Here is a 26,420-nt window from a genome sequence, read left to right as displayed (position 1 = left end):
TCGCAATTCTAGTGGTGAGACAAGTAAGTAAGAATAAAAAAAACTTTCATGAAGATAAAAGATGTGACCTCCACTGCCATCCTGAAACCCCCCCCCCACCCCCCATAGCCTTCCACTCTACCCTACCTTACCCAAATATGTGACCCAAGACTTTCTCTTGGGTCACATATTTGGATATGTCCATATGTTGTAACGTCTTAAAGTACTTAAGTTGCCATGATTGTTTTAGATAATGTGAGCAAGGCTAGAGAGTACATTTTATTAATGATAATAATGCTTATATTTGGTGTACAAATTTTCATGTTGGGTGGACATCCCAAAGTGTTTCACAGGACATACTGTAAAGTGCAGTGACTGTATATACTGTGCTAGTCAAGTGATGTTTAATAAAAGTTCAACTTATTTTACTCTATTTCAACTCTTTAATGATTTCACCTCCAGAATTTCTCCCCTGCAAAGTCTGAACACTCCTTTGATTTACCTCAGTCACCCCATCCCTGAAAGAGAACCTCAAGGACTTCTATGACTACAGGCTTATAACAATTTGCATGAGTCTCACACTCAGTTTTGAAGCTATCGCAGCATCTTCATCACTGAAATGCTTCCAAACGATAGGTGGCCATTTACCTTTAATTCTAAAAATATAAACCACTGGGCCATATTTTTGCTGCAGCCATTACTCCAGTATGTGAGAGGTGATGTTTAATGGATAGTGGTTTGTCTCTCCATACTTCAGCAAGTGGTGTATGAGAAAGAGAGCTATGAAACTGTGAGCCTGAATATTAAAACCAAATTGAAGTTTACTACCTGAAGTTTATCAGGCTGAGAGATTGTTCAAAGCAGGTCAAACAGTCATCTGTCACTGTCTTGTCAATATTGCCTACATTGTCAGTAAGGATGATTTCCAGTGACGGGTTCTAGGGACAAATCCAATCACTGTACAATCTCCTTGATATTGATCGCAGAAAATTGAAAATCAGATAAAAATTGAGAAATTGCTGTTTGATCTACATCTTGCTTGAAAGTCACCCTGGGTGTTCAAAGCATCGCTGATGGCAATATTCTCTGAATGCATAGAATTACAGAGAATGTGACAGTATTCAGGCCATTCAGCCCAACCAATCCAACTAGTGTTCAAACTCCAAATGAACCTCTACAACATCTAATCCCTTCTCCTGTACCCCTGTTCTCTTTTCCTTCATGTATGCAAACATTAACAGTTACTTTAACACTGCTGCATGTATTCTTAAAACCCAAGCAGGAATGTTATATTTCAAAATTAAAACAATATTACAACCATTGGAAATAGTATCTGGAAACATCAAATGGAGTGTAGCTCTAAGGCAAACTTGACAAATAAAACATTATTTTGAATACAATGAAATTATGACTAGGAAGGAACCACTAACTGATACGGTATTGCTCTTCATTTTGTTGGTCGTCTTCACACTTGACAGTGCTAAAATTAGACAGCATTGTTCCTATGGCCATGATGGTCAGAGAAAAAGACCACAGGTCCATCTGAGGCTTGAGGCTGAACCAATGTTCGTGACAACTACTTCACTTCCTACCTATTCAGGACCCAGTGCTCATGTAGCAGTGGAGCTCGGTATAAATTATCCTGCTGCCCATGTTAATTTAATTGCTGTACTTTCTTGAGAGATCCAACTAAGCCATCCTAAAAATGCTGCTTCTAATTATTAGACATGAACACTGTCTTGCATTTATCCTGAGCTGCAGTACTACAGCTGTTAATTTGTAGGTTTGTGAATCTGTCAATATGACATCGCGGCCACTTGATCTTTGGATTGGGAGGCATTGGGTCTTCTGTGATGACCTTTATGGGCTCTGGTTCTAGAGTACGGTATCAGCAGTAGCGGTAACCAGATAGAGCAATAATAGTAATATATTTGTTAGGGAACAAAACGTCTTTTAACAAAAAACAAAAAATGCACAAAATAAAACAGGCTCTTCTCACTATAGGGAACAGACTGGCTTTTATACCTTAGGGTAGGTGGGGATAGCTCTGGTTTGCAAAAGCATTGTCTGACTGTCACTGTGACAGTAAGTTCAAACAGCAGGAATGCCTAGAGGCAGTTATTATATGGGACAGGAATAGGCAGGCAATGCTTGGCAAAAATGCATCCCTATTACCACTGCAAGATGGTTGGTCTAATTTTTGGGCAGCATAGTAAGACAGATATGGCTAGAGGGTGACTGTGCTGCCCATGCCTGAAATGCTGCTAGCTCTGCAGGTTACACAGGTAGAACTAGCCCAGGAGGATTTATTTTTGTTGATCATTCCAACACAAGCTGCAAACTACCCAGAAATCTGCAGCCTGTGTCCTTTTCTGCACCAAGCTCTGCAAGCTCATTCCCCCACCACCCCATCTTTGCTCAGCTACACTGGCTCACCATTCCCCAATGGATCAAATTCAAGATCTTCATCCACATCTTGAAATCCCTCTACGGCCTTGCACCAGTCTCCTGCTGTGACCTACTGAAAACTTACTGGCCCGGTCACCTCCTCTGTTCAGTCATTTTTTTCATATCCCCTGCGCTATCCACCTCACTGTACATGCATGAGTGTTCAGCCCCTGTTCTCTGGAACTCTCAGAGTCCCTCCACCTCCCTTCTGGCCTTCAAAACCATCTTTTTGATGGTATTTTTTGGCCTCCTCCTCCACCTCTCCAGAGATCCAGTCATTGTTTGAAGCACTTTGAGACATCCTCTTGATGTGAAAGACACTATAAGAATGTAAACTATTGTTGTTGCTTAATTATCAAGTACTTGAAATACCCCCTGCTACTTGTCTGTCCACAATGGTAATGTGCCCCATCACGCAATGCAGGCATTTCCTACTCCCCATTAAAACAATTAAACCCAACATAAGGAAACATTTTTCCTGATTGTCCCTGGACTGAACGGCCTTTCTTATAGTTCTTTGTCGCTGTGTTATTCATTGCAAACCTGCAATGTTTCTACTAAAGGAAGCTGTTCCACTGGTTCTGAAGAAACGAGTTGCAGGACATTTTAATGTGAGCTTGAGTTTAAGAGCTATTCACCATATATTTGTATTGTGTTAAAACCACAACTTTTTTCCTAAACCACGATTTTTCAAATTAAAAATGATTCCAACAACATTTGAGCAACACAATGTGAGCTTTGTAATGCAGTAAGACACATGATAGGCCAATTGCATTCACAACATTTTTCTCCAAATTTTCGAAGAGAAGCATGTGAGCGCTTTAGATCACGTACTTTCAACTGTACTCTTCGCTCACTGCAGACTTGGCAGCCTATTTTAGAAACAAGCTTGTATTTTTACATTATGTTGTGTTTGTGTTTGGGTTCAACGACAACAAAAATAGCAAACTGCATTTATAAAGCAGCTTTCACATCGGGAGGACATTCCAAGGTGCTGAACAGTCAAGGGATTGCACCTGAGCTGGGGGTTGGATCAAGAGGGGAGGAGGGCAAGGAGGACAGAGGTGGGAGAATGACCGAAGGCTCAGTCAAAGAGACGGGTTTGGAGATGGGCCTTGAAGGAAATAAGGGAGGGGGTGAGGCAAAGTGACACTAGGATGGAGTTCCAGAGGGAGCGGGGATGAAAAAAAGGTCAAAAAAAAAAAGACCGAGGAACAACCACAGCTTAAAAGGCAAAAGTTTTGCTGAAATCCTGCTGTGTCTGTTTTTACTCCACACCCATCCCGAAACATACTCCAAGTGATGGTCATGTGGCAGTGGAGCTCATTGTTTCTGGAGAGAAAGAGGTCCTGAAAGCGATAATTGTATAAGAAGCCTTTAAATTCAGGCCAACTTATCAGAAGAGTAGCACATTTCAACATATATTTTAAAAAATGGTACTACCTCCAGGCCGTTCTATTGAAGGAATAGTTCATATCTTTATTGACCAAAGAGTCAATTGACCATGGAGTCCTGTAGCTCAGTGGTTAGAGCACTCGCCTTGCAAGCGAGACATCTGGGTTCAATTTCAGGCAGAGCAAAACCTTGGGCAAGTTTCCTTACTCCACACGCCTAATAATAATCCCTCCAAAACAAAACAATAATAAATTGATCATTTTCAATCCACGACTATTTGTGGGACACTGCTGTGCACAATTGGCTGCCGCGTTTCGCCCACAAATATACAGTCAAATCACTTTACAGCATACTCTGTGAAGCACTTTGAGACGTCTAGATTATTATTATTAAAGAGGAAACACTACATTTTCCTCTGTGGACAATTAACCAGAGAGAGAGACAAGCGTCAACAAAACTACTCAATGGTATGTGGAATTGACAACAGATATTTTTCCAAGTGTGCAGTCCAGATGTTGGAGGAATGTTGATGCTGAATAAAGAAAAGAATCAAACCATCCTTAGTATATTCCATTTGGACTCAAGGGAATTGCAACTTTATCAGCAAGATAGTCTGTTAAAGTGCTCTGATGGTAACTACAAATTACAGAGATTCAAAAAAAATGTTGCACGTAGAACAAATGATTCTGATTATTTTTAGTCAGCAATTGGAATAGGTATCTGGAATACTCTCTTGAATAAGTTAACATGCAACCTTGATGCCGCGAATATTGAATAAGTGATTGTGTAATGTTAATAAGATGAGGACATAGGTCACAGTTGTGAAACCTGTTTAGGGCTGACACCAGAAAGCATTATTTTTAATGCACTGATGCTAATTAACATCCTGAATGGATTACAAAGAAGGAAGGTGAGGATGCTGCATTCTTTTAAGAGACAAGTCAGTGTTGTAATGGGAAGACAGTAGGATGGGAATTCTGGAAGGATGTGATGAAATGGTCTGAAAGGCCTTTTTAGTTTGAACCTCTTGAAATTGTGTATGCTACTCTCATCTTTTTAATAGATGTAATATGATAATCTCCTAATCTGGTGGGTAAGGGATAAAAAGTTATGAAAATTTGATTTTTAAAAAAAAAGAAAAATGATATACAGAAATGCCACATGGTCAAGGTGATAGAAATACCGACAATTCCAACATCTTTTATAGTTGAAATGCAACAAATTAATTTCTCGTACCCGAAAAAGGTGGGTTTGTTAGAAACGGTCCATCAATATGTGCAGATCGTGGGAACATTTTAAACCATGTTATTACCTGTTAGGTCTTCATTTGGCCACCATCCCAAACCACAGGACCTGCAGGTAAACTCATCCTGCATGAATTCATTGTCTTTGCAGGCAGTACAGATCCAACAGCAGCTCACTTCTCCTTTTCGAATAACCTATGGAAAAATAAGGAAAGCAATTCCTTGCTCAGTGCTTTTGAGTGGAAAGATATTGAATGTACACTTCTACACTTGCGGAGTCCTGTAGTTCAGTGGTTAGAGCACTCGCCTTGCAAGCAAGACACCTGGGTTCAATTCCAGGCAGGGCAAAACCTTGGGCAAGTTTCCTTACTCCACACGCCTAATAATAATCCTTCCAACACAAAACAATAATAAATTGTTCATTTTCAATCCACGACTGTTTGTGGGACACTGCTGTGCGCAATTGGCTGCCGCGTTCTCCCACAAATATACAGTCAATTCACTTTACAGTGTGTTCTGTGAAGCGCTTTGGGATGTCCTCCCGACGAGAAAAGCGCTATATCAAATGCAAGGATTATTATTATTATTATCTAGAAGACGTGAAAAGCGCTATATCGAAAAGCAAGGATTATTATTATTATTAAAGCAAGCCAGTAATTTACCATTCATATGTAATTCAGTAAATTGGGGGGAAGAATCAGTTTAACTCACCTTGATTTCACCTCTAGTGCATGGTTCACTACACACAGAGCGAACCATCTCAGTCATATTCATCTGAATCTTGTTGTCATCTATATCTAGAAACCCTTCAAACCATGTTCCCACATTGATATAGCTGTACGAGCTGCCTATACCTTGAAGATTCATAATATCATACCTGGTAATGCAGAAAAGAGGCTTCACTGATCATTCACTCTTTTATCATTCAATCTACATAAGCAATATGACACCTTTTGATCTTCTGTAAGCACATACTCAAGTATAAATTCAAAACAATTTTGCAGGAATTTAACTGCCTACATTCGTATACCATATAACCATTTGCTAATACTTTGTTAGATGGTCTTACAGGACAATAATGCTGATTGATTTTCAAGACGACAATGTCCATTGACATTTTCTCTTAAACATATTATTCATTCAGCTTTTACAGTAGCCACCACTACTGCAGTTTTTAGCCTCAATATGTTTGCCATTTCGAATGAAAAAACTCAAGTTGAAGGATTTGCAGAGGATCCTAAAAAGATATTTCGATGGCAGTTTTCTGATGCGTGTCACTGTCGGAGAGAAAGGATCTGATGCCTGTCTGTACACATGGTGAAGCTATTAAGTATGGAGGTAATTGCATGGCCTGAATTCTGAGTGGCATAAAGGGTATTCTTAAGCTTTTAGGCAATTAGTACAGAAGATAAGTCTTACACTTTGTGGAACAGTATAGTATAGTGTAGTATAAACTCCAAATTAATTTGCACTTTGTATGTAAATTTTGACTTGCGTTTGCTGATTTTTTTAATGATAAATTATTATTGCATTTGGTATAGTGCTTTTTATGTCAGGAGGATGTCTAAAAGCGCTTCATGAGATTTTTACTGTAAAGTTAAAATGTGACTCTGTCTTGTAGGAAAATTATATAAAGGTTGCTCTACAATCTCCTTTTAGATGTGGAATTAAACAAGATTAAATAATTAGAAATAAGTTTTACTGAGACTGATAGCATGTCATGGTCACATGCATTTTGGAGAGGAGATCATGAAGGGAATGAGTTTGATCCAATCAAAAAATTCTGAATAATGAAGGTTTCAAACACCGGAGGACACAACATAAAGAGTTGGAATTTAGGTGTATTATTTTTACAGAAAGGTTAATAGGCCTGTGGAAACGTTAGCCGGGAAGATGATTGAAGCCGACATTGAAGTATAAATGGATTCAAGAAAGAACAAGATTGGTTTCTGCAAAGAGAAAAGATTGAGAGATATGGAGTGAGTGCAGGTAAGCCGGGGCTGAGACCTTTTATAATGGGAGTGCCTCAAGGTTTTCTCCAATTCTAAACATTCTTACGTACAGAGGTAACCTTGCGACATGGCTTGGAAATTGGTTGGGAGGCAGGAAACAGAGAGTAGAGATAAAAGGAACATTCTTCTGATTGAGGAGACACGACAAGTGGTGTTCCCCAGGGGTCTGTACTCAGCTTTTCAACATATATATATATATAAATGTCTTGGATGAAGGAATAGAAAGTTTTATATATAAAAGTTTGCAGATGACACAAAGTTAGGAGGTACAATAAATTGTGTAGATGGGAGCAGGAAGTTACAAAGGGATTAAGATAGATTAAGTCAGTGGGCAAGACTGTGGCAGATGGAATTCAATGTGGGTAAGCGTGATCCACTATAGATCCAAAAATAGCAAAACAGAATATTTTCTAAATGGTGATAAACTAAGAACTGTGGAGGAACAAAGGAATTTGGGTGCCCACGTACACAAATCACTAAAAACAAGCTCACAGGTTCAAAACGTTATCAAAAGCCTAATGGGATGTTGACCTTTATCTCAAGGGGCTGGAATATAAAGGAGAGAAAATTATGTTTCAACTGTATAGAGCCTTGGGCAGACCCCATCTGGAGTACTGTGTTCAGTTTTGGGCACTGCACCTCAGGAAGGATATATTGCCTCTGGAGGGGGTGCACTGCAGATTCACCAGAATTATACCAGGGCTTAAAGGGTTAAATTATGAGGACAGGTTGCCTAAACTTGGTCTCTATTCCCTTGACTATAGAAGGTTGTGGGGTGTTTTGATTGAGGTTATAAAAATAATAGTGATTCAATAGGGTAGGTAATTGGAGTTGAGGTACAGATTAGCCATGATCTTATAGAATGGCAGAACAGGCTCAAGTGGCTGAATGGTCTACTCCTGTTTCTATGTTTCTACATCAATGCAACAGAAAAAGGACAAAACAGTTTATCATTGAGAAAAGTATGCAAGTTAGTTTACATTATTAACTAAATCAACACATTATCAATCCAGATAATATATCTCAAACAATACTGGCATTTGTCAGCTAATTTACCTTGCAGGAGAATCTCCATTCTCATCGAACCAAACTTCCTCACCAGAAACTCCAATGAATGAAGTCTTTATTAAAAACTGTAATAATCTGCTGCCATCAACGGGTCGCATAGCATCACAAAGTCCCGTGTGACCTGGACACAGAGCTTTGTGCATGTCATGTAGTCCATTGGCCATGGCGTAGATGGCGTTGATGATGAAGCCCATCTTACTGTCTTGCACATAATTTTCTTCCAGACTTTCATTTCCTGTAATTAAAGCAAGACAATTTTTTGGCAATGATTCATTTTAGCTTTACTCAATTATATTAAGTTTTGTTACCTTCCCTCACCTTCCTTTCAGGTACTAACACTTACTGCCTTACTGCCTCTCTGATCTTTTCTAACCCAATCCTATGCTTGTCCCCACCATTCTGGTCCTCTCCGTCTCATCATTAGTGGATAAATTTTCAGATTCTAAGTTTCTAACATATTTCTCTGTCTGGAATACAATGTGCACTATCTCCCTGGGGGGACATACCCTGCTTACCTAATATGAGAGAGTATTAGGCACAGGTTGGAAAAGGCCAAGGTTTGGTTGGGTATCCCAGATTATATATTGGGATACTGCTGGTGTTTAACAAACTGAAACTGCATAACTTGTCTTTGAGAGCACTGACTGGTAAGTTTCCTGCTGTTTGTGTGGCTAAGACCACCCTACTGTTTGTTCAGCTGAAATCACCCGACCAGATAGAGCATTGGATTGCAGGGTTAACTGGAGCTGAGTGGGAATAATTCCTCCACCCAGTGACTGGTCTGCCTATTCACGTCCCGCTGACAAGCCTGGCTGACTGGTCTGTTATTAGCAATGAATGCCCTGGCTCTGGAACGGGATTATCGAGACAACCATTGAGGCTCAATTCTAACATTCTATTATTTAGCACATCACTTTGGAGGCAGCTAAGCTCCAAGGAGAGCCTGCTTTTTTGAGAACGTACATCTCGCCCCCTCTCTATCCATCTTTGAATCCCTAGTTAAAACCTGCCTATTCAAATACACTTATAATTATCTCTATCTCCCCTTCCTCCTGCTTGGTATCTGACCAAGCACTGTAAAGCACAGTTATTTTCCTATGTAAAACAAGCAATATAAATTCAGGTTGTTGTTGCAGCAATGGCAATTCCTAAATGCAATACACTTCGCAGCTGACTAACTGAGCATAATCAGCTTTGCCATCAAGCTCACTGACATTTCACACTGAGCCTGATCTCTTGCCTGTTGTGTACCTACTTTAACAGTTCAATAAATGTCTCAACTCTAAGTCAAGAGCTCACTGCAATTCCTCCCATAGGACCAGCAAGCCTGATTGTGCAATCGGTAAAAGCTGAAGCTTTGCTGAGTGACAAAACAGCATGCTGCCTTGATTATGCATTGTGGATATTTTATCCTCATCTTCAGATATGCAGGGGATCAATTCATGCTGGTCTGGGAGTGGAGGTACTGACCCTCATACCCAGATTCATAATTAATCATCCTCTTGAAGCAGTCTTAAACGCTCAACGACAGATCCTCCCTCTATTCTGTTCATCTTGTTTTGCTGTCTTAATATTCTACATACTAATGTGATGGACAGGAAGTTGTTGGAGGAAAATCATCGTCGTAAAGCTCCATTGCCTTCCCGACTCCAATCAGATCATTTTCAAGGTCCTCACGCTCACACATGAATCCCTTCAACCCCTAGCATCTCCTCATCTCTGCTCGTACCCGACTCCTTTTCTCGTCCCTTCCACTCAGTTAATACTACCCTACTTCAACCCCTAGCATCAACCCTACTTCAATCCCTAGCAGTTAATACTACCCTACTTCAACCCCTAGCATCTCCTCATCTCTGCTCTGCTCGTACCCGACTCCTTTTCTCGTCCCTTCCACTCAGTTAATATTACCTACTTGTGGGCCCCTGCACTCTCCGTGCCACTATCAGTGGCCAAGACGTCAGACTCTATGCCCCGAATCTCTGATTCTCCCTCTATTCACCTCATCCCCTCTCTATTTTTCGTTTGCTCTGGTCAGCTGGTTGTCTGACATAGGTGGAAACCCATCACCATGCTTAAGACTATTCAAACTAAGCTGAGATTTCTGTGCATCCCACCTAACATGGAAATTCCAGAGATAGACTGTTGGAATGGAATGCGCACTCTCTCCATGGAGGGATGCATCCTGCTTACCTAATTCCGGAAAGTATTAGGCACAGGTTAGCAAGAGCCAAGGCTTGTGGATCCCAGAGTGTGAGTTGGGGTACAGCTGGAGTCTAACCAGCTAAAATTGTACAGCTTGCCATTGATAGCACTGTCCAGCAAGCTTTCACACTGTTTGTCCAGCTAGGGCCATCCTATCCATTATGGCTTTGGCTTGCAGGTTAACAGGAGCCGAGTGGCAGGATTCCCTATCCCCAGTGACTGGTCTGCCAGGTCCTGCCGATGAACCAGGCTGGTTGTGCTGTCATCAGCAGTGCCCTGGAATACTGCGGACCCGCCTGGTTCAGGAACCGGAGTAGAGACCGCCACAGAGGGCTGGCTTGACTCCATTGCCATGTCACCTTGGAGCCAGTTCATCTCCACTAGAAGACCCAATTTACCTTTCCATCAAGAAATATACACTCTCTCTATCTGTCTTTAATCGGATCTTAAAGCTTACTGCTTCGACCGCGCTTATTATCCTTTCTACCCCACATCTGCGCCATGACTCGCTCTGCCTTTCCTCACCTCGGCAACATCGCCCGGCTCCACCACTGTCTCATACTGGAGACCACCAAAACCCTAATACATGCTTTCATTACATCGAGGCTCGACTATTCAAACTCATTGCTTGTCGGCCTCCCCAACTCCTCCCTCCACAGGCTGCAGATCATGCAGAACAGTGCAGCCCATATCTTCTCCCACATTAGGCTCCGCAATCCTATCACCCCATCATTGCCCAACTCCACTGGCTTTCCATCACACAAAGAATATAGTTCAAGATCCCGGTCCTCCATGGTCTTGCTCCCGCCTACCTCTGCTACCTCCCATCTCCTGAGACCCATCTCAGGACCCTCTTTTCGGCCGTGCTTTTGATTTCCCTGCTTCCCCCCCGCCTTCCACCCTCCACGACCACAACCCCCAGCTCGGGTCCATAACTCTGCCTGTCCAGTGCCTTGTGACATCCTACCAACATGAAAGGCACTATACAAATTTAATTTTGTTGTTGTTGTTAATGTCATCTCCTTCTTTTGGATTCTCGGTGTCCTACCCCAATAATGTGAGATGCTCTGAGAAATTATTGTACTTGAAGGGGGCTATCGAAATATACGTTATTGTTGTTGTTGTAAACCTCATTCATATACAGGATGGCAATCTCACTGTTCTACAACCCCGTTCTCCCTTTAGGCTCTATTCCAGCCACAGGAATGTCAAGTCATTTACAGCAATATGTGTGTGTGTGCCATTAGGAAAATGGATTTATTCAAAAAATGCTATTTTTTATCAGCAAATAAACCTGGCCCTTCATCAGAATTAATGTTTTTTTTAAATGCAGCCTGAAAAACACAAAGCAGAATTAATCTTGGGTTTTGTACGTCATTCGTGCCTAGAAATTCTGAGGGAGGAGCGAGCATCTGTAGAGAAACTACAAGTGACATCAACGTGACCTCACACTCAACAGACGGGAACCAGAAAAAAAAACTTTAAGAAAACCTAAAAAAAAACCTTAAATAAAAACCATAATCCAGAGTGAGAGAGAGAGAAGAGAATGGCATGGCAGGTGTTGTGCGATGATTGCAGTATGTGGGTGTTGGTGGAGGGCAGCCTGAGCCCTGGTGACTACATCTGCATCAAGCTTTGCAAGCGAGAGACCTGAGTTCAATTCCAGGCAGGGCGAAACCTTGGGCAAGTTTCCTTACTCCACACGCCTAATAATAATCCCTCCAACAAACAAAAAAAAATAATAAATTAGTCATTTTCAATCTTCGACTGTTTGTGGGACATTGCTGTGCGCAATTGGCTGCTGCGTTCACCCACAAATATACAGTCAATTCACTTTACAGTGTGTTCTGTGAAGCGCTTTGGGACGTCCTCCCGACGTGAAAAGCGCTATATCAAATGCAAGGATTATTATTATTAAGTGTCTGAAACTGAGGAAGATCCAGCTTGGAGTAGCTGAGCTGGAATCCGAGGTACAGATATTGTGCAGCATTAGGGAAGATGAGAGCTTCCTGGATAGTTTCATCCAGGAGACGATCACTCCCCTGAGGCTCAGTAAATTTATGGATCCTGCTACTAGTCAGAGACAGGACAGTGTGACTGACAGACAGACGGGTAAGGGGACCCCAGAGAGAGTGGTGGAGAAGCCTCAGACTTTAACCTTGTCCAACAGGTACAAGGTACTTGAAACCTGTGTGGACAAGGAAGTCTGTAAGGAGGAGGAAGGGCAAACTGAGCCCAGCACCTCAAAACAGGAGGCCACACAAGTGGGCAGAACAAAACGGAATTTGGTTATGATAGGGGATGAGACAGTCAGGCGGACAGACACTCTTCTCTGCAACCACAACCAGGAGTCATGAAGGCTCTATTACCTTCCTGGGGCCAGGATTAAGGATGTCTTTTCAGGGCTGGAGAAGAATTTGAAGCAGGAAGGGGATGATCCAATTATGGTGATCCACATAGGAACCAACAATATGGCTAGGACTAGTAGCAACAACCGGAGGAGTGAGTTCAATGAACTGGGAATGAAACTAAAAGGAAGAACTTCCAAGGTGATAATTTCCAGATTACTATCTGAGCCACATGCAAATTGGTACAGGGACACACAAATTAAAGAGTTGAAAGCATGGCTGAAAGAGTGGTGTAGGAGGCAGGGGTTTCATTTTATGAGGGAGGAGGGAGATTTACAGCTACAGTTAAAGCAGTAAACCTGAGAATTGGGAGGGCTTTAGAGAACAGCAAAGGAAAACCAAGAAACCGATTAAGAGAAAGAAAAAATGGAATATGAGGATAAACTAACTAGGAACATAAAGACAGATTGTAAGAGTTTTTACAAGTACATACAGAGGAAAAGACTATCAAAATTGAATATAGGTCCATTGCAGGCAGAGACAGAAGAAGTTATAATGGGGAATAAAGAAATGGCAGAGTCATTAAACAAATATTTTGCTTCTGTTTTCATGTTAGAGCACACTGAAAACTTACCGAAAATAGAGGGAAACCTGGAGGCTAATGTTAGTGAGGAACTTAAAGAAATGAACATTAGTAAAGCAATAGTACTAGAGAAATTGATAGAATTAAAAAACGATAAATCCCCTGGACCTGATGGCCTGCATCCTAGGGTTTTAAAAGAGGTGGCTGCAGAGATAGTGGATGCTTTGTTTTTGATCTTCCAAAATTCCCTGGATTCTGGAACGGTTCCCATTGATTCAAAGATTGCAAATGTAATGCTGCTATTTAAGAAGGGTGGGAGACAAAAAATGGGGAACTATAGGCCAGTTAGTCTGACATTGGTGGTAGGGAAAATTCTAGAGTCATTAATTTAGGGATGTTGTCGTGGGGTACTTAGAAAATTATAGCATGATTAGACAAAGTCAGCATGGGTTTATGAAAGGGAAATCATGTTTAACAAATCTTATAGAGTTTTCTGAGGGTGTAAAGAGCAGGTTAGAAAGGGGGGAGCCAGTAGATATGGTGTATTTGGATTTCCAGAAGGCATTTGACAAGGTGCCACATAAAAGGCTGTTGCATAAGATTAGAGTCTATGGAATTAAAGGTAATATGTTAACATGGATTGGAGAGTGGCTAACAGGAAGAAAACAGAGAGTAGGGATAAACGGGTCCTTCTCAGATTGGCAGGATGTGACTAGTGGAGTGCCACAAGGATCTGTGCTTGGGCTTCAATTATTTACAGTCTTTATCAATGATTTAGATGAGGAAATAGAACTTAACATATCTAAATTTGCGGATGATACAAAGATACGTGGGAGAGTAAGCTGTGAGGATGACACACGAAGAATGCAAAGAGAAATAGACAGGCTAGGTGAGTAGGCAAGAAGGTGGCAGGTGGAGTATAACATGGGGAAGTGTGAAGTTATTCACCTAGGTAGTAAAAATAGAAAAGCGGATTATTTTCTATAGGGGAGAGACTAGATAGTATTAGTGTTCAGAGAGATTTGGGTGTCCTTGTACACCAGTCACAAAAGTTAGTATGCAGGTACAGCAAGCAACTAGGAAGGCTAATGGCATGTTGGCGTTCGTTGCAAAAAGGTTAGAGTATAAGAGTAGGGAAGTCTTGGTGCAACTGTATAGGGCCTTGGTGAGACCGCACCTAGAATATTGTGTGCAGTTTTGGTCTCCTTTTTTAAGAATGGACATACTCGCCTTAGAAGGGGTGCAGTATAGATTCACTAGGTTAGTTCCTGGGATGAGAGGGTTGACCTATGAGGATAGGTTGAGTAAACTAGGCCTATATTCTCTAGAATATAGAAGAATTAGAGATGATCTTATAGAAACCTATATGATTCTTAAGGGTCTTCCGCCTTTTCGAACTGAGTTGAGGAAACATTTCTTCACTCAGTGGGTTGTGTATTTGTGAAATTCTCTACCCCAGAAGGCTGTGGATGCTCAGTCCTTGAACATATTCAAGACTGAGGTTGATAGATTTCTAAAGGATAGAGGGATTAAGGGATATGGGGATAGGGCGGGTAAATGGAATTAGGTTAGAAGATCAGCCATGACCTTATTAAATGGCAGGGCAGGCTCGAGGGACCGAATGGCCTACTCCTGCTCCTAAGCCTTATGGTCTTAAATTAAATGGGACACTTGTTTTTGTTCAGTCAAAACAAGAAAGAAAACATTGGTAATTATGATTGCAAATATAGCAGAAAATATATTTTGAAGGTAATAGAAAATATTCAGTATTTTAGGAACCTTGAAAAACCTAGTCTCAAAGGGCATATTTAGCACAGGTGTAGTGCAGTATTTTTCTGAGCTTTGAGCATAAACAAATAGACAGGCATGTGCTTAAAACCCTTACACGGATGAAGGCAGGGAAGGAGATAGGGAGGCAGAGAGGGATGGAAAGAAGGAATGGAGGGAAGGAGGGAGGAAGGAAACGAAGGCAGGAAGAGAAGGAATGGGGGGGGAGAGAGGTGAATTACGGATTGAAGCAAATTGTCAAAGGACATTTAAGAAATAGCTTGATGCTGTGATGGTAGGGTGCGTGTTCTGGAAGAATGAGATCAAATGGGTCGAAGGACACCCACCCTACTGTGACACAAGATATTTATTGGGTTTCCAAACACTTCTATACAAGAGAACTGAAAAGGTATAATATTGGGATCTAAAGTATGGTATTCACAAGATGGCTTTGTTGTGTTAATAGTAAGTACACTTTCAAATGCAAAAATGTGGTTAGGATGTAGAACATGTGATACAAATGGTTATTGAAGCTGAGTCAATTACGTTATTTAAAATAATTCACAATTTTGTCTTGTGCTTTAGGTAGATGTAAAAAAAACCTCCTGCCTTGATAATTCAAAGAAACACTTGGTTATCCTTGCTTACATTCCCCTCCAATCCAAATTTACTCTCAAATTCAAATTGATTTGCTCCTCATTCCTTGGTTTCTTATATGATGTTGTTGATGGAGACCAGCTGCTGAGTTTGCCAACGCTTTGACACATTCTCCGGATGCGAAAGATCATGAGGTCACAAGATTGGTGAAGATGAAGAAAGCCCTTCAGCCCATCTGCTCTCATCCCTCCAGAATACCCACCTTACTGTTCTCCTATCACAGTATTAAGCTGCTTTCTAAATGAGTCGTGTCCTGGCCTCAATCACCCTTCCTGGCAACCTGTTCCAATTGCCGTTTACCCTCTGAATAAAGAAAATGTGCTATATAAATGCATATTGTATTGTAACATTCTTTAATTGTAATCAAATCTAAATCTTCCAAGATGTTTGTTTTTGTGAATGGTGCTATATAAATGCAGGTTATTATTACTTAGATAGATACCATAAAAGAATAGAGGAAAAAGATTAAAGTAGATAGTTTCAGTGGGGAGGTAGTATAACAAAGTTATAATAGTCCTTGCATTTGGTACAGCACCCAAAGTATTTCACAAGATTTACTGTAGAGAGCTGTGACTGTGTGTTTCATGGGCAAATGCGGCAGCCAATTTTGTGTGTAGCAATGTCGCACAAACAGCCATGCAGTGAATCACTGTAACAGACCAGAAGCTGCCTTCTGTGCTTTAAACATTCCAGGATACTAAGAGACAGAAACCCAGCATGGAGAAGAATTGTGAACCCAAGCCTGAGCTTATAGCTGCTCAAGTGGAGTCCTGTAGCTCAGTGGTTAGAGCACTCACTTTGCAAGCGAGAGACCTGGGTTTGATTCCTGGCAGGGTGAAACCTTGGGCAAATTTCCTTACTCCACACGCCTAATAATAATCCCTCAAGAAAAAAACAATAATAAATTGGTCATTTCAATTCACAACTGTTTGTGGAACACTGCTGTGTGCAATTGGCTGCCGCGTTTCGCCCACAAAAATACAGTCAATACACTTTACAGTCTATTCTGAGAAGCGCTTTGAGACGTCGAGAAGACTTGAAAAGCGCTGTATCAAATGCAAGGATTATTATACATTATTAAGTGAATTTGAAAGGTAACTCACAACATTCCAGATAAGAGATCGCAGCAGCAAATGTGTTTTAATGCGGATGGACACTGCTGTAGAGTTAATGATATGGTGCAGGCTGAGATGAGTGTCAAAATAGGTCAGTGATATAGGCAGGCTATGTATGTTGAGACATGTGTCAACTTCCAGGCAAAAGCAAATGAGTTGTATACTGAATTCCTGATATAAAAACAGATGGCCTTCGGACAAAAATAGAGGAGTTGGCAGGGATTTGGAGGAATTAAACTAGAAAATGCCACAGTGGCCTAAAAGCTAGACTGAACCACAACCCTAATTAGGTCACCAAGAAATCATTTGCAGAATACCCAACACAGAGATATCAAGCAAGCTAGATGCTTTATAAAAGTACTTTTTATAAACAATCTATCTTGACCTATATAATGAGTGCTGATAATGGTAATATGTATAAATATTCCTTGCAAGAGCTTCTTGCTGCACTGACAATTATATGTGATGAATTAGCTTTCTATCTTATTCCCTTCTTCAGCTTGGAAATTCATTGGTTGATATTTCAGATCATTCTTCTCTACAGGAACTCTTGTGACTCCTCTAAATGGTTCACACCTTGATGGTGGTATAAATTTTCCAAATTTGGAACTCCCTGTACAGCATCAATGAAGATTAATTAATCTCAGCTTTCCATTCTTTTTACAAGATGCAGGATTTTAAAACCTAGGTTTGGCATCACCTCATCGCTGTCTTTTGATTCATCTCATCCATGGTGTTGTCCTGAACAAAGTATTCAGGGCTTGCCTCTTCACCAGCTAATTATTAATAAATACCAACAATCCTTGTATTTGAACTAGTGTCTGTCACATCAGGTGCATGTCTCAAAACACTTCCTATTATTTCTGATAACGTGTAGTGACTGTGCATTATGCAGGCAAACACAGCAGACAATATGCACATATCTCAAACAGCCATGAAGTGAATAATTACTTTTCTCTAGTTTTCTGGCCAGGACACTAGGAGAAACTCCCTTCCTTTTTCAAATGCTGGCACGGGATCTTATCCTCCATCTGAACAGACACACGGATCCCCTGTTTAACATTTTATCCATAAGATGGCACTTCCAACAATGCAGTACTCCCCCAGTACTGCATTGGATGGTCGGCCTAGATTGTGAGATCAAAATCCCGAGGTAGGGCTTGAACCAAAACCTTTTTGACTTGAAGGCAAGAGTACTGTCAACTAAGCCAGGCTGACACCTTTTTATTTGGTCTAATAAAACAAAACTCTTTAGTCATTTCAATAACATAATAAGCTATGCATTTTGCTCAGCATGAATGACATCTGAAGTCACAATAACTGTGTCATGTCGTTACACTCATTTTTGAATGTGTTTAAATTGGGCTTTTTTTCATCCTCCTGATTTCAACACTCCAACTTTACATTATGATTGCAACATTTTATAATAATAATAATTCTTGCATTTGATATCGCGCCTTATCACGTTGTTGAGACGTCTCAAAGCGCTTCACAGAATATACTGTAAAGTGGTTTGACTCTGTATTTTGTGGACAAAATGGTGCAGTCAGTTTGTGCACAGCAATTATCCCACAAACAGCCATGGAATAAGTGACCGATTTTATTTGGGGAATTGTTGGCCAGGACCCCGGGAGAAAGAAATTCCCCTCTCTTTTCGAATAGCGCCAATGGGAATCTTTAACATCAACTTAACAAGCAGCGGGACCTCGGTTTAACGGCTCATCCAACGGCTAATGATTTTATTAGCCATTGATGAATTCGCAATATTACCATTGACCTTGTCCTACTTTCACATCCTTGCTTATACTCTTAAGACAAACAGTATCAAGTCTATCCCCAACACCACCACATTTATCACCCTGGTTGATCTTTTTCAACAGTCCAGCATTTTCTGCTGGATCTCCTGTTTAGCTTCTTTCAGTTACTTCGTTCACTGTGCACTGTGCTAAAATAATAATAATGAACCTTGCAGTTAATGTTGTTAATGAAACCCACCACCTGCTCCCTTGATCCCATCCCCACTCCACTCCTTATCTCCCAGCTCCACCTCCTTGCCCCACATACCGCAGACATCGTCAACCTGTCCCTCTCCTCTGGCTCTGTTCCCATTCCCTTAAAAACTGCCACCATCACTCCCACCTTGAAAAAACCCTCCCTTGATGCGTCGCAGCTATCAAGCTACCGGCCCATCTCCAACCTCCCCTTCCTGTCCAAGGTCCTGGAACGAGTTGTCGCCTCCCAGCTGCGCTCTTTCCTCTCCACCCATACATTATTCGAACCCCTTCAGTCGGGTTTCCGTGCTGCCCATAGCACAGAAACTGCCCTGGTCAAGGTCACCAATGACATCCTGACCATCTGTGACCAGGGCTCCCTCTGCCTCCTCGTCCTCCTCGACCTATCGGCAGCATCCGATACGGTCGACCCTGCTCTCCTCCTCCACCACTTGTCCTCCCATCTCAACCTTCAAGGCCCTGTCCTTGAGTGGTTTAGGTCGTACCTCTCCCACCGTCTTCACTTTGTTTCCACGAATGGCTTTTCCTCCGGCCCCCGCACTGTCTCGTGCGGTGTCCCTCAGGGCTCTGTCCTCGGTCCCCTCCTCTTCACCCTCTATATGTTCCCCCTGGTGACATCATCCGCAGACATGGGGTTAACTTCCACATGTATGCGGATGACATATATATAATAATAATCCCTCCAAAACCAAAAAAAACAATAATAAATTGGTCATTTTCAATCTACGACTGTTTGTGGGACATTGCTGTGCGCAATTGGCTGCCGCGTTCGCCCACAAATATACAGTCAATTCACTTTACAGTGTGTTCTGTGAAGCGCTTTGGGACGTCCTCCCGACGTGAAAAGCGCTATATCAAATGCAAGGATTATTATTATGACACCCAACTCTACCTTTCCTCCTCTACCCTCAACTCCACGACCACCGATGTCCTGACAGTCTGCCTGTCCGACATCGAGTCCTGGACGAGAGACAACTTTCTTCAGCTCAACGTGCGCAAAACTGAGGCCCTCCTGATTGGCTCGCGTTAGCGCCTCCGCACCTCAGGCGCTGACAGCATCAGCATCCAAGGCTGCACTCTCCACCTCTCAAAGCCAAACAGGAACCTCGGTGTTCTGTTCGACCCTGAGCTGTCCTTTCTCCCTCATATCCGCGCCACAACTGGCACCGCCTTCCATCACCTCCGGAATATCGCCAGACTTCGGCACTACCTCACCCCTCACGCTGCTGAAACTCTGGTCCACGCCTTTATCACCTCAAGGCTGGACTATGGGAACTCTCTCCTCGCCGCCTTCCCGGCACCTCCCTCCACAAGCTGCAGGTCATTCAGAACTCTGCAGCTCGTGTACTGTCCCGCACCAGGCTTCGCGACCACATCACTCCCACCCTCGCTCGCCTCCACTGGCTCCCCATCCCCCAGAGGATCGAATTCAAGATCCTCATCCTCACCTACAAGGCCATTCACGGCCTTGCTCCCTCCTACCTCTCCGACCTACTATCCACCTACCTACCTGCCCGTACCCTCCGTTCCTCTGGCTCCGGTCTGCTCCACATCCCCCGCCCCAACCGCCCTAACATCGGTGGCCGGATCTTCAGCCTCTCAGCCCCGAGGCTCTGGAACTCCATCCCCCAGTGCCTTCGCCGCCTCCTCCCTTTCCTCCTTCAATGCCGGTCTCAAGACCTTTCTCTTTGACTGTGCCTTCAGCTCCCCTCTCGACTCTCTACCCCTCCTCGCTCCCTCCCTTCCCTCCCCTCACCCTGACCATTTCCCCCTTGCTCGGGTCCTGACCCAACTGTACAGCACCTTGGGATGTCCTCCCGACGTGAAAGGCGCTCTATAAGTGGAATCTTGTTGTTGTTGTTGAGACATCTCAAAGCATTTCACAGGATTTTATTATTAAGCGTACTACTGTATTTATAGGCAAATGCAGCAGTCAATTTGTACATAATTACCCACAAACAGCTTTGCGTGAATGACAAATTTTATCTGAAGGATTGTCGGCCACAGCTTCAGATCATCAACCTGCTGATCTGTAAGAATCTCCAGGATGTTGATTTTTTTTTAATTCTATAAAGAGTCCTGGTGAGTATCTTGTGAAAAAGCAGCAAGCATTCCCTTCAGGTGTGACCAATACACCTTTGGTAAATTGATCATTGGCTGAACATAAATGGTTAGGGAACGCGAACAAATTTATTGGAAGGTTAAGGGTCTTTGTAGTTTTGAAGAAAAGAACCACTCCACGCTCATCCTCCCCCCACTCACACACACAAACCTTCTCAGGGCAACTAGAAATGAGCAATAAATTGTGGCAAAGTATCAGCCACATCCCGAGACAAAAACAAGTTAGTACCTGTTCTTAATCAACAATTATTTACCATCTTTCTCCCTGCTTTCACTGCTGAGCATGTTTCTCCTATTTTCTTCTATAATCAACTCTAAAAATACAGAGAAAATTTTGCTGCAGTATTGAGCAAAGTGGGCCATGGAGCTAAGAGCACTGCCAAAAGACTGCTGTGAGTTGTACTATTTGCAACCTTCTACAAAATTGGCCACTTCTTGGCTGGTTGGAGGACATTGCTCCTGTGTAAATTGATTGCTGCAATTACCACAAAATACAAAGTCATTACATTTTACAATAAATCCTATCGAGGGCTTTGAGACATCTTCCCAATGTGCAATATCAAATGCAACAATTTTTATACCTGTCTAAAAAATATGGAGGAAAATCTGTGTGTGAGTTGCACTATTTATAATAATAATAATTATAATCCTTGCATTTGATATAGTGCCTGATCATGTCTTCAAGGTGTCTCAAAGCACTTCACAGAATATACTGTAAGGTGAATTGAATGTATATTTTGTGGGCAAAATATTTGCAATCATCAACAAGGGTGTGGCGATACCAGGTATGGTATTGATACTATCTGTTGTGGATGTGAGACAGTTCAACCATATTTAATGTCTTAATCACAAAATCTTTGCAAGTGGTTGGAAACGGTTCACCTACAAAATAAATAAATCCATAGCAAACTAATCTACATCAGGAAAGAGAAAATCAGGTCAGTGTTCACTAGCTCTGAAACTATAGGTTGGAGGAGCTCTATTTAGGAAGAAAGAGGACACAGGGGATAAAAAAAATCATGAGAGGAAATGAATTTACACAAAGTGTGTTCAATAATAGAATTTCACAACTTCTCATCAATTTCCTATTCTTTCCTGACCCTTCCATTATCAGCATGTCCCAACCCAGTTGGCCTCTTGACACAAATTTAAAAGTTTTTTCCTCCAAAGACGAAAATGCAGGAGTCACGAATATTGATTCCTGCAGGCAGGCAACTAGATCCGAGTCATGCCAGGATTCAACATTGACCGGACCTTTGAGTCCTAATTTTAGTCTTACATTTTTGTACACATTGTCTTGGTTTTCTTGATGCCTCTATCCTTTATACAGGACTTCCCCTACCACCACCTATAAAATGGTTTCAGTTCTAATGTCATCACTCTGAGACACTGCCTTGCGTGAAATGCAAGTTGTTGTTGATAAAGGGCGTCATTAACATTAACCTGGTTGAATTGTGTGGAGTTCCAGCATTTCAGATTTCCAGACTTTGCTGTTTTTCTTTCTGTTTGACAACGGAGGAGATAGTTTTATCAGTTTTGTGGAAGAATAACATAAAAATGAGAAGACTGATCCACAGTCTATGTGAAGGGACTGAAGTGACTAGTGAGAAATTAAACTAATTATGGTGTGTGACTCAAGTTGTAGGAACCTGATGGAACTCGCCTTTCTCTGACACTGCACAAACCAGATCTCTGTTCAGTGACACGAAGCATAACATCGGAGATAAACTGTCGAGAATACAATGGTAGGTGTGCGACAGACATCCACTGAACAATTAAATCAATGGATCTCCTCCCTGAACTCCACCAGCTCATTCTTGTGGTGCACACCCGCCCCCAGAGATTGGCTTGCACTTAAACCATGTCACCCATGAAGAAGTTATAATGGAAGGGTAACAACTTCACAAGTGTCGACATGCCAGGATTCTTTGCCTGATTCTGACAGTTGTGACATTTTGGTTTCAAAATAAACCTCACTCTGAAAAATAAAATACAATAAAGATCTGTGTTTAAATGGGTTTACAGTGCGTCTCAGATATCTGACTTACTTTTAACATTTCCCTAAAGCTGATAGCTCTGCGCATGGAATTCAATAATTTCAATGTGCACTGGCTGTATTTTTGACCTATTCTGTCAGGTAACTTTGCTGTGCTACAGTGTGCATCCAGAAAGTGCTGGAGACAGGTACTCCAGTTGTTTTGACATCTACCTGAGTAAGCACCAATCTATCCTTTAAATAGATCAGGGCATAAGTCTTGAAGTTCTCAGATCGGCAACACTCAGTTAGTAACGCTCTTGCCTCGGGGATCAAACCACGTGCCAAGATTTAAGCTCATAGTCTAAAACACTCCAGGGTATGACTGGTCAAGCATCTCATTGGCAGAGGTACTGACCTTCAGATGAGATGTTAAACTGAGAAAAACCTTTTTTCTAGAAGTGTTAGTGTTCAGAGGGATTTGAGTGTCTTTGTACACCAGCCACAAAAAAGTTAGTATGCAGGTACAGCAAGCAACTAGAAAGGCTAATGGCATGTTGGCGTTTATTGCAAAAGGGTTAGAATACAAGAGTAGGGACGTCTTGGTGCAACTGTATAGGGCCTTGGTGAGACCGCACCTAGAATATTGTGTGCAGTTTTGGTCTCTTTTTTAAGAAAGGACATACTCGCCCTAGAGGGGGTGCAGTGTAGATTCACTAGGTTAGTTCCTGGGATGAGGGGGTTGACCTATGATAGGTTGAGTAAATTAGGCCTATATTCTTTAAAGAATATAGAATAAGGGGTGATCTTATAGAAACATATAAGATTCTTATGGGGCTTGACAGAGTAGACAGTGTGAAACTGTTTCCCCTGGTAGGAGAATCTAGAATTAGGGGTCACAGTTTAAGATTAAGGGACAGCCCTTTCAAACAGAGTTGAGGAAACATTTCTTCATTCAGAGGGCAGTGAAGACTGTAGATGCTCAGTCCTTGAACATATTCAGAATTGAGATTGATAGATTTCTAAAGGATAGAGGGATTAAGGGATATGAGGATAAGGCGGGCAGATGGAGTTAGGTTAGAAGATCAGCCATGATCTTATTGAATGGCAGGGCAGGCTCAAGGGGCCAAATAGCCTACTCCTGCTCCTAATTCCTATGTTCCTATGAGGTCCTATATGCCTGCTCTCGGGTGGATGTACAAGATATCATGACACTATTCCTAAAGGTACGGGAGTTTTTCCCAGTGACTTGGCCAACAGTCCTCCAGATAAATGGGTCAGTCTCCTCAAGGTTGTTGTGAGCTTTAGCAGTGGGCTTCCATCTTTGTCTACAAACAAACAGCATCTGCACTATATAAGAATTTGCAGAAGATCCTTGAAGTACTTTGGCAAGGTTCTGTAAAAATGCAAGTTTTTTCTTTCTTGTTTTCTTCTGCCTCATCTGCAGACCAGGAAGCAAGCAATTGCTTCTGTTTTGATATTTTTAAGGACTTGGAGTTAATAAGTCTCCTGATCTCAAACTCAGCACCTGAAGTATCAGCCCCATGATATACTTTAGGAATTATTCTCCACTTGTTGGCAAATTATCCAGTTTATGAATTGGTGCAAATATTCCCAGTGACACAGTTTGTACATTATGCACTCACCACAGAGGTCAATAAATGTACTGAGAATGACCTTCTTTTTATTTCCCACTGTTCCTGCGAAGCTCAGAGAGGCAGTGCCTTATCAGAGCAGGCTGCTCACACTGACGTTTGATGACCTACATTACCTAGCAAGGTGTATAGTCTCCTTGGGAATAATGCAGTCAACTATTATGTGGCACAACTGAATTGACACAGGAAGTACAGTTAAAATAGCTTTGCAAGGCAAGGCTTTTGCCAAGGTGACTTCGGTAGAGCTGTCTTGATTTCTGCACAGGGATATTATGGGATATTAGTACTGCCACACTCTCACCCTTTTTTTCTTCTCCAAAATCCTCAAAAAAATGTGGTACCCAGTCATATTTAATCCCTAATCCTCTCCGGAATGAAGCCAGGTCTCTGATAATACAACACTATCATAGCTGTTCATTGCAATTTGTTCTTCTAGCTGACAAATTTTACTCCTTATACTTTGTGCATTAACATACAAAGTTCTACTAAGAGAAGAAAGATATTTATATACATTTTTATAGTCCCAATGATACTGAAACATCTCAAAGCATTTTACAGATATTATTGTCAAGCATAGTTCTCTTATTGTAGGTAAATACAAGGGATTTGTGAGCAACTTCATTTTCACATCCGAAAAGATACAGCTTCATTTCCACATCTGGAGCATTCATTTTCCCTCTGGCAGTACTTGTTCCTCTTCCCCTGTGTTGCTTGTTATACGGAAGACTTGTGCACAAGTTTGCAGATTTATTCCCATGCTAATAAAACTGAGCATTTGTTAATTGAAGCAAGTGCTCAGCATGAGCTGAGAGGAACATTACAACTTTAGCCACTGCGACAGAGCATTTTGAACCTGGAAATTTCTGACAGGAGAGCACAGAACAACATACATTTATATAGCATCCTTTACAAAGAGTAACATCTTGGAGCACTTCATAGAGATAGTGCCAGACGTGGGATTTTATTGTTCTTGAAACCTACTGCATTTTTCATTACTCGCCATTAAGCAGCCTCTAAAGAAGTTGCTGTAGTTAATAATTTAGTAAGATAGGGTACAACTTTGTCAGTATTCAAACACTCCAAGATGTCCGCAAAAAATTACAGCATCTAACAGCCCTAAAATAATTACATTCAGTAAGTAATCACAAGATTACAGGATCAGATTGGATGAAGACAGCTCTTCGGACCATCAAATCTCAACCTTCCAGAACACCTACCCCCACCCCTACCCACCACCACCACAGCAACAAGCTGCTTTTTAAATGTGTCCTGGGCTCTACCACCTTTACTGGAAACCTGTTCCAGTCATTGATTATAGTCTGAATAAAGATAATCATAATGCAGTAAACTCAATCTCTAGTTATCAGAGGCAATCTGGACAGCCACCTCACCTTAACCTGCAAAAAGCATTGTATCTTACAATTTAAGAATTCTCAAACATTCTTCAATAGTCTTTAAATAATAACAATCCTTGCATTTGATGTAATGTCTCCTCCTGTCATTGAGATTCCTCAAAGTGATAAGAGATCTCATAGAATAATTCAGCCAAATTATGAATCAAATTATAATTGTTTCTTTGGAGGCTCCAGAATAATGAGGGATGAAAAACACAATTTATTTCAAGAGCAAAATTGGACCTGTGGAGTCCCAGACCACCGGTCCCAAAATGCATCATTAATTTAGGCTCAAACTCATTGTCTTAGTTTTAGAAACAGTTTTGGATTCAGGCTAATTTTCAAGTTCATTTTCCAACTCTTTATAGGTTTTGTACAGATACAACAAGCAACATCTTGTCTCTGGAATCTGCCAGAGCCACCAGGTTTTTAAGGCCTCGTTCCC

General features: G+C 41.6%; 1 protein-coding gene across 1 annotated transcript in view; it reads right to left on the bottom strand.

Annotated features, from left to right (window-relative positions):
* Positions 1 to 26,420, bottom strand: part of grm1b (glutamate receptor, metabotropic 1b) — a 113,265-nt gene that overhangs the window by 7,278 nt on the left and 79,567 nt on the right. Inside the window, exons 4-6 of the mRNA XM_007894497.2 lie at positions 8,135 to 8,381; positions 5,778 to 5,943; positions 5,135 to 5,261 (exon numbers count right to left, since the gene is read on the bottom strand). Coding sequence (XP_007892688.2) covers positions 5,135 to 5,261; positions 5,778 to 5,943; positions 8,135 to 8,381 — 540 coding nt within the window. The remainder of the gene's footprint in view (positions 1 to 5,134; positions 5,262 to 5,777; positions 5,944 to 8,134; positions 8,382 to 26,420) is intronic.

The sequence above is a fragment of the Callorhinchus milii genome, unplaced genomic scaffold, assembly GCF_018977255.1.
Source record: "Callorhinchus milii isolate IMCB2004 unplaced genomic scaffold, IMCB_Cmil_1.0 Scaffold3, whole genome shotgun sequence".
Classification (NCBI taxonomy): domain Eukaryota; kingdom Metazoa; phylum Chordata; class Chondrichthyes; order Chimaeriformes; family Callorhinchidae; genus Callorhinchus; species Callorhinchus milii.
This window is presented reverse-complemented; position numbering and strand designations above follow the sequence as displayed.